The sequence below is a fragment of the Podarcis bocagei genome (assembly GCF_964188305.1).
Source record: "Podarcis bocagei genome assembly, chromosome: 9".
In the NCBI taxonomy this organism is placed as follows: Eukaryota; Metazoa; Chordata; class Lepidosauria; order Squamata; family Lacertidae; genus Podarcis; species Podarcis bocagei.
The window spans coordinates 7,785,577-7,798,598 of record NC_138134.1 but is presented as its reverse complement, the minus strand read 5'-3'; the positions used below and the strand labels follow the sequence as shown (position 1 = coordinate 7,798,598).

Here is a 13,022-nt window from a genome sequence, read left to right as displayed (position 1 = left end):
AGCCAGCGTTTGTCCACAGACAGTTTTTCCGGGTCATGTGGCCAGCATGACTGAGCCACTTCTGGCAAACCAGAGCAGCACACGGAAACGCCGTTTACCTTCCCCCCAGAGTGATACCTATTTATCTACTTGCACTTTGACGTGCTTTCGAACTGCTAGGTTGGCAGGCATAGCACCTCCTTAAAAACACTCCACCCTTTAGAAAACTCTTCCATATTGATTTGCCTGCTGAAGAGCCTTTCTTCCTGGATAGCTCAGTCAGTAGAGCACAAGTCTCTTGATCTCAGGGTCGTGGGTTTGAACCCCATATTGGGCAGAAGATTCCTGCAAAAGATTCCTCGCGGTCCCTTTCAACTCTAAAATTCTGTGATTCTATGTTGCAGCAGACTTGGGATCATATTTTAGAATGTATTCTCAGCACATGCAGGGCAGCTGACAAGTACACAACATGCCCAGTGCTTTTCAAGGGCTGGATATTGTAGGGGAAGGTTGGCTGTTGTTGTTTGCCATTATTTAACCATTTTTTGCGGGAGAGGGAAGCCCACAGGATGATATTGGGGATTACAGTGAAGCTGAACAAATGATGCAAAGAACAAAGGAAGACTTGACTTTACAAAAAAATGATGCACAGACTAAAACTAACTTTAAAATCTCTTCTTCCCTTCAGTTGCCGGGAGTGAATGCTCAACTTGCCAAAGTCAATGAAGTCCTTAAAACAGACCTCTCTAGTCTGGTTCAAAAGGTATGTTACTAGAAGGTATAAATCCATTTACTCTAATTACAAGGTAACACCTGGTGCTCAAGAAGCTGTCGAATTTTGCACCTTAAGAAAAGGTGTCAGCAAATAGATGCTCCGGGTATCTTTGTGTACCAAGGAACATAAGACAAGTGGAGGTGCACAGCCTTTGTGCCAATGTTACACTTTCCTAAAGTAAAATTGGAGGCATGCCTTATTTATTAAATTTCTATCCCACCTGCTGATTCAGAAGGACTCCCATGGCAGCTTACAAAAAAATAAAAATAAAAATAAAACTACATTGGGGCTGTTTTACCTGCTCTGGTACTTACAGTGAGGGGGAAAAGTATTTGATCCCCTGCTTAATTTGCCCATTTGCCCTCTGATGAAGAAATGACCATAATTTTAATGGTAGGTTTATTGTACCTGTGAGAGACTGCGAGGTCCCCTTGCTCAAGACAGCACATGTATAGGCTCGTCTGCAGTTTGCCACTGCACACCTGAATGACCCAGAGGAGAACTGGGTGAAAGTGTTGTGGTCAGATGAGACCAAAATCAATCTCTTTGGCATCAACTCAACTCGCCGTGTTTGGGGGAGGAGGAATGCTGCCTGTAACCCCAAGAACACCATCCCCACCATCAAACGTGGAGGGGGACATATTATGCTTTGGGGGTGTTTTTCTGCTAAGGGGACAGGACACCTTCACCACATCGAAGGGACGATGGATGGGACCATGTATCGTCAAATCTTGGGTGAGCACCTCCTTCCCTCAGCCAGGGCATTGAAAATGGGTCGAGGATGGGTATTCCAGCATGACAATGACCCAAAACACAGGGCCAAGGCAACAAAGGAGTGGCTCAGGAAGAAGCACATTAAGATCCTGGAGTGGCCTAGCCAGTCTCCATACTTTAATCCCATCGAAAATCTGTGGAGGGAGCTGAAGGTTCGAGTAGCTACACATCAGCCTTGAAATCTTACTGACTTGGAGAGGATCTGCAAAGAGGAGTGGGACAAAATACCTCCTGAGATGTGTGCAGACTTGGTGGCCACCTACAAGAAACGTCTGACCTCTGTAATTGCCAAGAAGGGTTTTGCCACCAAGTACTAAGTCATCTTTTGCAAAGGGATCAAGTACTTATTTCACTCATTATAATGCACATCAATCTCTGACTTTTGTCTTCTGGGTTTCTGGGGTTTTCCCTGTTGTTATTCTGTCTCTCACAGCTACAATAAACCTACCATTAAAATTATGGACTGGTCATTTCTTCGTCAGAGGGCAAACAGGCAAATTTAGCAGGGGATCAATTCCCCGCCCGCCCCCTCACTGTAGCATCAGACCTGGAGCCAGACCTATTTAAATCTCCCACCTGCAGACAAGGGATGTGAATGGCAGGGCAGACACAATTGTGGATGCCTTTCTGTTGATGTTTAGAGTGTCAGTGCAATTGCTAGGCCTCTAAGTTATCTCTGAAATCCCCCCATGGGTTGCAACAAGGCATGCCAGCTTGACGTACGTTTCCATAATCCACATAAGCAAAAATATGCATTCCATATAATACACAGGCAGTTCAGGGCAATGAAGCTCATAGATTCTTCAAAGAAGCATTATCCCTACACACCTCCAAGAATGCGTAAGCCAAGTATTCTATAATGATGTCTACTCATGTGATACCACCCACCCAACTGTGAAGACGTTCTGGGAGAGCAAGCATGCACATGTCATTTGTGTGATTAGGCATCTGTGTGAGAACTGAGGTCTCCACATTGTTTGAAGTGTCTGATAGGAGAGAGAGGTGTTCTCTCTAGCACCATGGGAAGGCTGTCACTGGTAGCATGAACCAGACATATAGTGAGTGTGCATCAGCACTATGAAAGCTTGTGGTACAGTCTGATAGAATAAACCCAGCTTCCAGGTTAGCCCAGCTTCCTTTGTGAAAAAGCTAACTTTAAAATGTGGTGATACAAACTTTTTGGATGTGGCCCTTTTAAAGGTAGAAATGAGCATACTGATATTTTGTTGTCAAGACACTGTTGGACATCTCGTTTTTTTATTCCAGGGTTATGCAGCATTTAATGACACACCTGATTTGGTGCTCAATCAGACAAGGAACATTTTATCAGGTAAGGAGGATGAGATGATTAGTTCTCCAACTGGATTGGTTAAAATTATTGGCGTGAGCTATCATTTTAGTATCATCTATTTTTTAATTAGGGAGGTTTTTATCTAAATCAGAACTATTAAAGAGAAGCCATTAAAATATAGGTTGCTCCTTGGGCAATGCTTAATCATAATATTGACTACTTTTTTTATTGAAGAAGAGTATTTCCTTGATTGCAGTGGGTTGAGGGAGATCTTCACTGCATCAAGGCTATGGCAAAGGCTTCATTCCAGGGAAAGAAGAAGGAAGAGATGGGTGGGTGGGTGGTGGTGGAGTCAGTAATCCAACCATGACTTCTTAGTAGGTGACCCAGGAGCAGTGGAATGCCATGACCTGAAACACTCTCCCAGCTAGGAGAGGAATTCATAGTCTAATCTACTCACAAGTGAGGCTTTGTTGATAAGATGAAGGGAAGGGGCACCAAAATGTGGCTTAAGAGGGCTGACTGTGTCCATACAATGTAGGGAGAGGTCAAGGAGCTCTTTGGGTGAAGGCAATTGTGGAGGATGCTAAGTACCAGAAGGAACATGAATAATGTGGGAGGGGAGAGAGGGAAGGTTGGAAGAAGAGTATAAGGATCTTACTGTGGTGTGGCAGTGGTGAGGTACACTCCCCCCATCTTTGTACACTGACATAAGACCAAAAAACCACAATGCCTTAGCACTAGCATTCAGTCTTAGTGCAAGGTAAGGGTAAAGGGTAAAGGGACCCCTGGCCATTAGGTCCAGTCATTACCGACTCTAGGGTTGCAGCGCTCATCTTGCTTTAGTGGCTGAGGGAGCCGGCGTACAGCTTCCGGGTCTTGTGGCCAGCATGACTAAGCCGCTTCTGGCGAACCAGAGCAGCGCACGGAAACGCCGTTTACCTTCCTGCCAGGGCGGTACCTATTTATCTACTTGCACTTTGACGTGCTTTCGCGCTGCTAGGTTAGCAGGAGCTGGGACCGAGCAACGGGAGCTCACCCCGTTGCGGGGATTCGAACCGCCAACCTTCTGATTGGCAAGTCCTAGGCTCTGTGGTTTAACCCACAGCGCCACCCACGTCCCTTCAGTCTTTGTGTAGGATCCCTTAAATCATGGGTGGCAATTTTCTCAATTTTCAGTGGCCATTCTGGTCTCTAGATAGTGGTTCAGAGGCCAGAGGTCAGCCTTCATAATAAAAAGCGCAAGCTAGCCAAGAATGTAGATGGGAGGAGAAATTGGACATTCTTAACATGGAGGTGCTCAAATTGTTGGGAGTGGAATATGGGCAGACGTAGCCCATCTCGAGGAGGTTCCTTGCCTCAATTCTTCTTGCACCCCATGCCGTCTAGCGGCTGCTACCTCTCCTCCAAGGAAGAACCCCAGCCTTCACTTTGGAGAAGATGGGAAGGCTGCAACCCCAGGAGGAAAATGGCACTCTGTGCAAAATGGGTAGCCTGCTGGGGACATGCCAATCTTTGTTGGAGCCTCTCTGGCACCTGCTATTCTGTTTCTCTTCCCCAAGGCATAGGGACTTCTTTATTGCTTTGCTCTGGAGAAGAGGGGACGCGGGTGGCACTGTGGGTTATACCACAGAGCCTGGGACTTGCTGATCAGAAGGTTGGAGGTTTGAATCCCCGCCACGGGGTGAGCTCCTGTTGCTCGGTCCCAGCTCCTGCTAACCTAGCAGTGCGAAAGCATGTCAAAGTGCAAGTAGATAAATAGGTACCGCCCTGGCGGGAAGGTAAATGGCATTTCCGTGCGCTGCTCTGGTTTGCCAGAAGCGGCTTAGTCATGCTGGTCACATGACCCGGAAGCTGTACGCCGGCTCCCTCGGCCAATAAAGCGAGATGAGCACTGCAACCCCAGAGTCGTTCACGACTGGACCTAACGGTCAGGGGTGCCTTTACCTTTACCTTATTCTCACAACCGATATTAACTTACCATGCTAACATTCAGAAGTTCATGGATGTTGAAAAGGTTTTCCAGGCGAAAACCTTTTCCAACTGGATCTAATGGTATGGGGTCCCTTTACCTTTACCTGGAGAGGAGAGACTGCCTCACCCACAAAAGAGGGCTGGCATTAGCACTCTCTGAGAGTTGAACTGTTGGCAAATGTTTTTCAGGACACAAATGCAAGACTGTTTGTCCATTTCTAGCAAGAGGGGGCTCATAGCTTAGGAACATGGGCGCCATAGGCATAACACTGTTTACAAGTAGGCACATTTAGAAATGATATACATGTCACAAATGAAACCTGAAGAAATATAGACTATCTCTTAATAATTGCAGGTTTCTTCCTTTTGAGTTAAGCTCTGCACTAACCCATAAATGTTCCAGAACTAAGCCCCCAAGCACTATTAAAATAGCTAACATGCTAGCGTTTTCCAGATGGGCATGGGTTGGTGTATCCAGAGTGCGAAAATATTTATTAACCTCTCTCAATTTTTATTCTTGCATTGTGGACCTGTTCTACCAATATAACCAGCCGTACCTTGTAAGTTTGCAAAAAGCAATTCACAGTATGTATATATTCATATGGCATACTGTGTAACTCATCAAGAAATGCCAAGCTTTCCCCCCCCCTAAAATGTCATGTTCCTCCTTAATTTTTCAACCTGGGGGACTTTCAAAGCAAGATCATTATTTCTCAGTTACTATTAATATGCATTAAGCTTTAATAATCTTCATGCTCCTGTACCTGAGAAGGGGAGTAAAAGAAAAGGGCAGAATTCTAACAAAACTAAGCTTGTGAAGCACCATTTTTTCATTCTTCCCATTGAAATTATTGGGACTCAAAACTGTTCAGCACTGGGTGAAGACAGACATGACATGTATAGAGTGGTGGGAACAACGTTGGAGGTAGAAAGGCCTACATTGGCTCCCAGTACGTTTCCGAGCACAATTCAAAGTGCTGGTGCTGACCTTTAAAGCCCTAAATTGCCTCGGTCCAGTATACCTGAAGGAGCGTCTTCAGCCCAGACACTGAGGTCCAGCGCCGAGGGCCTTCTGGCGGTTCCCTCACTGCGAGAAGTGAGGTTTCAGGGAACCAGGCAGAGGGCCTTCTCAGTAGTGGCGCCCGCCCTGTGGAACGCCCTCCCACCAGATGTCAAGGAAGTAAACAACTATCTGACATTTAGAAAACAGCTAGAGGCAACCCTGTTTAGGGAAGTTTTAAATGTCTGATGTTTTAATGTATTTTTAATCTTTCGTTGGAAGCCGCCCAGAGTGGCTGGGGAAACCCAGCCAGATGGGCGGGGTATAAATAATAAATTATTATTATAATTATTATAGAAATTGACTCCTTGCGAACCCAGACACAGCACCCCCTCCCCCAGAAGCCAGGCCTCGCAGTGAAAGGAAAAGACACGACAACATATATCTGGTATTAAAATGGCCACAACTTTATTGAATTCAGGTGTAGGAACGCCCTGCAAGAGGCATTGGGCATGTATCCCTCTCAGCCTTCTGCTGGGCGTCTGAGGCATGACAGGGTCAGTTAGCAGTTGATGGGACCAACGCAAAGTGCGGGTTTATGCAGCTGGTCCCTCCCAAATCGCTGAAGGTAGCTCTGTGGCCCCTCTGCCGTGCGCTTGTGGACAGAGACCACCCTCATGACCCCTCTAACGGGGTACCCTGTTATCACCGTCACAGGAAGTGGGTGAGTCACCATTTCACCCCTTCTTCAGATGTTTGACTAAAGGATTCTGCCCAAGGTTTAAAGCACCAAAGTTCTGACAATTGCTATGGGGAAGGCAAAACCCACAGAGCAGGGGAAATTCCTCCCTGGCTCTGAAGACAGCAACCATCGTACAACCATAGCAACGCCCGAGTGTTATGGTTTTTGGGCAACCAAAATGGTCAAAGGCCTGGAAACGATGCCTTATGAGGAACGGCTAAGGGAGCTGGGCATGTTTAGCCTGGAGAAGAGGAGGTTAAGGGGTGATATGATAGCCATGTTCAAATATATAAAAGGATGTCACATAGAGGAGGGAAAAAGGTTGTTTTCTGCTGCTCCAGAGAAGCGGACACGGAGCAATGGATCCAAACTACAAGAAAGAAGATTCCACCTAAACATTAGGAAGAACTTCCTGACAGTAAGAGCTGTTCGACAGTGGAATTTGCTGCCAAGGAGTGTGGTGGAGTCTCCTCCTTTGGAGGTCTTTAAGCAGAGGCTTGACAACCATATGTCAGGAGTGCTCTGATGGTGTTTCCTGCTTGGCAGGGGGTTGGACTCGATGGCCCTTGTGGTCTCTTCCAACTCTATGATTCTATGATTCTATGAGTGCCTGGAAAGCAAAGGTTAGCCTGCAAGAAAATAAGACTAGAGTGTGGGCTGGGTGGGTGACACGCTGGGGATGACTGTGTAGCTGAGAGCAGCGCCAGCCCCTTTTTGTACTCCTGGAGCAGAGTGAATGTGCTCTGATTTGCCCGTCCCACCAAGGCCGCCATGGATTGGCCAGAAATTTCAAAACTGGGTTTGGCGGGAACCCAGCAGGCACTGTGGCGGCCCAGGAGCAAATATGGCGTGGCTTTGGGAGGAGGGGGAACTGCCACACCAGGTCGCAATTGCCACCTACCCATTTACTGGGTAAGCGGCCGTTTCTGATTAACATACATTGTGAGCCATTTTCCATGTGGTTTATTTTTAAAAGGGGGAAGCCAGTTGTACAGTCATACCTCGGGTTACAGACGCTTCAGGTTGTGTGTTTTCGGGTTGCACACGGTGCCGAACCCGGAAATACCAGAACGGGTTACTTCTGGGTTTCGGCGCTCGCGCATGCACAGAAGCACTAAATCGTGCTTTGCGCATGTGCAGAATCGTGACCCATGCATGCGCAGACACAATGCTGCAGGTTGTGAATGCTGCGGGTTGCGAACGTGCCTCCCACACAGATCACGTTCGCAACCTGGGCATTCACTGTAGTTGATATTGATATAACTCAGTCCCTGAAGCAGTTTCCCAGTTATTCACGTTGGTTTTTCATTAGAGCTGATGAATTGAACGCATGTGCACAAGTGCACACGCACACACGTGTGTTATATAAAAATACTGGAAGACAGATAGATTTTGATTCACTGCTGTTCATCTTCTACACATCCCCTTAAATATGTCTGTCTGTCTGTCTTCACACTTGTGTGTCCCACACTTACAGCGGATTCAGTGCAGATGAATAAAATAAGTGAGAGCAGTTCCAAGTACTTTACTTCTCAAACAGAATGATTATGGCATGTTATCTCAGTGAAAAGAGATATACCTCGATTTGGGGGGCATGTGAACTCTAAGATTTCATGTAGAGACACTAAATTTTTGAAATGGGGTTCATTTTGGCATATGTTGACACAATGGTTGGATTTTAAAATTCAAAATTCCTTTTAATGCATATTGAAAGTCACAGTTGCCCATTCTTTCCATCATAGGAACTTTAAACAGTGTGCTTATACTCCTTTTGCATGATATTGTTTTTCCAACAAAGTGGCATTAGATAGCTTTAAAAATATCTGCTGCTACTGTGTAGGCGTTAGGGATGAAATTTATCATGTTTGTTGCACAGACTGATTGAAATCATTAGGAATTTAAAAGCAGCCAATGTTCATTATTTCCGTTTTCTGAGGTGGGGCTTAATGCAGCGCTCACTCTATGGGTCCGGATTACTTGTTACTTCCAGACACAACTCTCAGCCCACAGTGAATCTCCCTGTCTTGTGGTCCCACCCAATGCTGGGTTGAGAAAGTGGTAAACTGGGCTATGCAGTGTTTGCATACGTTAACTGTTTTTATTACTATTATTGGATGCTTAATCAGAGATTGTGTGCAAATAAACATGGTACAACCCAGTTCATGTATTACATTCTAGATTGGGTGAGGATTGCATGCATATCCGAAATGTGGACCAGATAGAGATTTCTCTCTAGAAAGTAAGAGGCTTATGGTAAATTGGGATTTGTTATGTACTGAAGTTCTCACCCTGGGCCAGCAGGGGGATACTGTAGATAGTTCAGATCCACATATGCAAATAAGAAATCGAACGTGACGTTCAGTGATTTCGCTCAGTGTTTCAGCTCAGTGATTCAGCTCCGCTCAGAGGGTGGCTGCATCTGGCTGTGCTCTGTTGTCCATCCACCCCATCCTCGTCGCCAGTGTTAAGTTGTGGGTGAACATATCAGACGACGCAGCGATTCTTCAAACAGCTCTTGTTTATTCACAGGCCAGAACTGAACTGAAGGGTTCAGCCAGCCTGCTTATATAGAGCTCCACTAGAACGCAACAGTAACCATTTTATGTAACTATCCAATCACTGAACGTCACTATCGATCCCTTATTTGCATATGTGGACCTGAACTATCTACAGTATCCCCCTGCTGGCCCAGGGTGAGAACTTCAGTACATAACACCTTTCAAGTTTTTAACCTGGCGATTATAATACTGAAACTGCCTAGAGAAGACACTCTATTCTTTGGTCTGGTCTCACTGAAGTGAGAAATCTGTGTCTGGGCTGTACAACTTCAGGAGATTCACACACACACACACACACAGCAAAATCTGAAGTGGAATATCCCAGACACAGGTTTACCAGTAGACCACAGTTTCAGTACACAGAAGCAGGAAACTGTGGCTTGCATCAACATGCGCTACATTTAGCACTACATTTGTATGTATGTTTTGTGTGTGTGTGAGAGAGAGAGAGAGATAGTGCACATTAAAACGCCATTTTACATTGTATTTGTGGCTTGCTTTTTTCAGTTTCACGCTTCTCTTCATGCCTTATTCTGTTGCCTAGAGCTGCAATCCAACAAGCTTTTTTTTTAGTATGTGACAAATCGTTTTATCTTGTGTAGCCTTATAATAATCATCATAAACACACTCGTTTATTTCAGATATTAAAAATGTACTGGAAGCTGTTGGTTCAAATATCACAAGCTTTACTAAAATGCTTCCCATCCACAAGATAATAGCAGACTTCACCCTATATCTTACTCAGGGGGAGACATATGCTCAAGAATATTTTCCAGTGGTGGAGCAGTATGATTTCTACAGGTACGTAATACTATCTGGATATTGATGCACAAAGGGCCACACTGCAGTGAGTGTGCCGGCTCACATCCACATCATACATTAAAACACTCTTCTACCACTTAGCAGGCATGACTTCTCTCAAAGTATCCTGGGAGCTGTAGTTTGTTAAAGGTGCTGAAAACTGTATCTGTGTGCAGCGTCTCCTAGCAACTCTCAGCACCCTTAACAAACTTTTCTTCCCAATATTCTTTGGGGGAAGCTGTGAGCCTTGTAAGTGGTAAAAATGCATAGTGCGAGCACTGGGGATTAACACCAGTAAAACTGATACTAAACAGGTGACTGACAACTCAGCTGTACCACTGCAAATACAATGTTTTAAGTGTGTTGTAAAGTGCAATGTACAAATGTGACACCTGATGGCAATGGTGAGCTATGGCAAATTCAATATATTTTTCAAAACTTTTTTTAAAAAGCATTTTCACAGCGGTTTTTAATATGTGTGTAGAGTCCACCTTATACACAGTGTGGTGAAGGTGTCTAGTAGGGTTGTGGATTGGCTCTGTATATATCCCAAATCACAAAGCAAATCTGGGTGTCTTAGGGAAGACTTTTGTGTTCCCAAATTGAATTGTGCTATGAACAAGATGGGTTCAGGGAGTCCCCAACCCTCTGAATAGCTTTCTTTCCTTGGTTTATCCAAAATTTTGGAACACACAACCTCCCTCCACCCCCAACTTTCGCATTTTCTTTTCTGACACACGAAACCTAGGTAACTGGGTAAATGCACATATCTCAATGAGGGTGTGGAAATCTTATTTTGGTGGATTTTTCCAGTGCATTCCAGTCACAGTGATTAAGAAATAGGGGGTGCTGAAGTAAATAAACAAAGCAGATTCTGTCACCTTGTATATATATTTTTCTTCTTCCCATCTCATTTTAGGTTGTAAGACTCCAATATAGGCTTACTAAAGCTGCTTTGGGGCTAAATTAGAGTCTTCCAGTACTAGAAATTCAAGGACGCACCAGTGACATGTTTTTTTGAATGTTTAAATGTTTGCATGCCTTTCTTCTCCAACACACAACTGCTTTCTAGCTTGTAGGTTTTCTTGACCTGGATCTGTGTTTAATTTGCCCACTGCCATGCATGTTAATGTGACAATTGTATTTTTATTGATTTGTCTAGGTGGCTGGGTTGCTTAATTCTCTGCTGCATGGTGATATTGATCCTTGTGTTTTATTACCTGGGGTTGTTATGCGGTACCTGTGGTTATGACAAAGATGCCACTCCAACAACGAGAGGCTGTATCTCAAACACTGGAGGAAACTTCCTGATGGCGTGAGTCCTTCTTGTTTGTTTCAGAATTATCCCCAGCCTTACACTGTCTATAACATTAGTGTCTCACATCAAATATAACTGATCTGTAGCAAAGATTCTATGAACGGAAAACAGAGACAGTGTATGTACTTTTGTAATAACAAGAAAAATCTTTAATGAAAACATAAAAAACAAAGAATGTCACCAGATTAAGAAGGCTGCATTGACAAAATAAGTTTGGAGACAAAAAGAAAGAAAGAAAGAAGGAAGGAAGGAAGGAAGGAAGGAAGGAAGGAAGGAAGGAAGGAAGGAAGGAAAAGAAAGAAAGAAAGCAAAAGAAAGAAAGAAAGCAAAAGAAAGAAAGAAATCCTTTTTTGCACCAATGTATGTTCTCAATATGGCGTGTGAGCTTTTGAATTCCTTCCTGAGGCAGGATATTAAATTATTTTAAAAAGTAAAGGTCTTTTAAGCAAACACTGTTGATCCTTTAGAGACATAGCTGTCAACCATCCCTTATTTGGCGGGAAAGTCCCTTATCCCAGCACACTGTCCCGCTGCTGTCCCTTATTGATGATGTCCCTTAAATTTCCCGGGTTTCAAAGGAAGCAGCTCCTCTCCCTCCCTGCCTGCCGGCCAGGGAGGAGGGAGGCTCCAACTGTGTTGCTTGGCTGCGTTGCTCACCCAATAAGGAGTCTAAGAACGACTGGGGGGTGGAGCTTGCATACCTTGTGCCGATCAAATCGGCTGCGTTGCCTGGGGACTCGCCTTTGCTCAGCGCTTCCCAGCAGAGAGGTGACGGTGGTTTTCCTTGCTGCATCCCCTTTGCTGTGTTGCTGCACTGTGGGAACCACCGCTTGAGGCTTGCTTTGGCTGCTGGCTGGGCTTTCTGCCTTTGGCTTGGAGGGGCTCAGAAGTTGAACAAACCTGTGCTTGGAAAACCCCTTATTTTGGCTGCTGATCCCTTATTTTTGAGGTTGCTGGTCCCTTATTTTCAAATTTGTAAGTTGACAGCTACGTTTAGAGAGCTGACTGAATTCCTAAAAAGATGGTGAGAGAGCCCTCTGCAGTCTAATGGCATTAAAACATGAGCCTTTCTAAAATATCTGATCTTTATACAGAGCAATGGAGGATACGTTGGAGAAAGTTAGTGTGGGTTCATGTGTCACAAATGATATTGTTTAGGTGTGCATGCTGTTTATACAGCCCTAAACATGTCACATGTAAATGTGACCAATATTTGCTTGCAGGCGCTTGTACCATACAGGTATGCTTGTCTGAGAACTCCAGGTGACTGCTCCATGTACACTTGGTGATAAAACCAAGCTTGCTGTCGTGTGATTTATAAAGGGGCCCTTAGATGTGAAGAATTAGATCTGAAGAATTAGAAGAAAAAGGGGGGCAGAGATTAGAAAAAGCTCTATAGTGTCTGATCTGGCTAATTTCTTTAACAGAGGAAAGAATATTGAATCCTATTGCTGTGATGAAACTGCCTTTGGCAGCAAGCAACTATTTTTAAACCATCTTGGGAATTGAAGACTTCAAAAAAGCTAATGCTAATTAGGGTATAAAAGGAGTGTTTCACTGCAGTCTCTAAAGCAAACCTGTTTGAAGCAGGCGTTTCAAAATCCATCTGAAGTCTCAAAGGAGGAAATCGAAAAGTGGGTGGAAGAGGGAACTTTTAAGCTGTTCCTGAAAGATTATTCTAATGCTTCCCCCACCCTGAGGGGTCCACTTATGGGAAAGTACTAAGGCTGCAATCCTAACCCCATTTACCTGGGATTAAAGGTAAAGGGACCCCTGACCATTAGGTCCAGTCGTTACCAACTCTGGGGTT

General features: G+C 44.7%; 1 protein-coding gene across 8 annotated transcripts in view; it reads left to right on the top strand.

The window, feature by feature from the left end:
• Positions 1 to 13,022, top strand: part of PROM1 (prominin 1) — a 243,472-nt gene that overhangs the window by 207,154 nt on the left and 23,296 nt on the right. For all 8 annotated transcript variants that reach the window (XM_081207634.1, XM_081207635.1, XM_081207638.1 and 5 more), the window contains 4 exons: positions 668 to 742; positions 2,795 to 2,858; positions 9,735 to 9,894; positions 11,057 to 11,209. In XM_081207634.1, the coding sequence (XP_081063760.1) occupies positions 668 to 742; positions 2,795 to 2,858; positions 9,735 to 9,894; positions 11,057 to 11,209 (452 nt within the window). The remainder of the gene's footprint in view (positions 1 to 667; positions 743 to 2,794; positions 2,859 to 9,734; positions 9,895 to 11,056; positions 11,210 to 13,022) is intronic.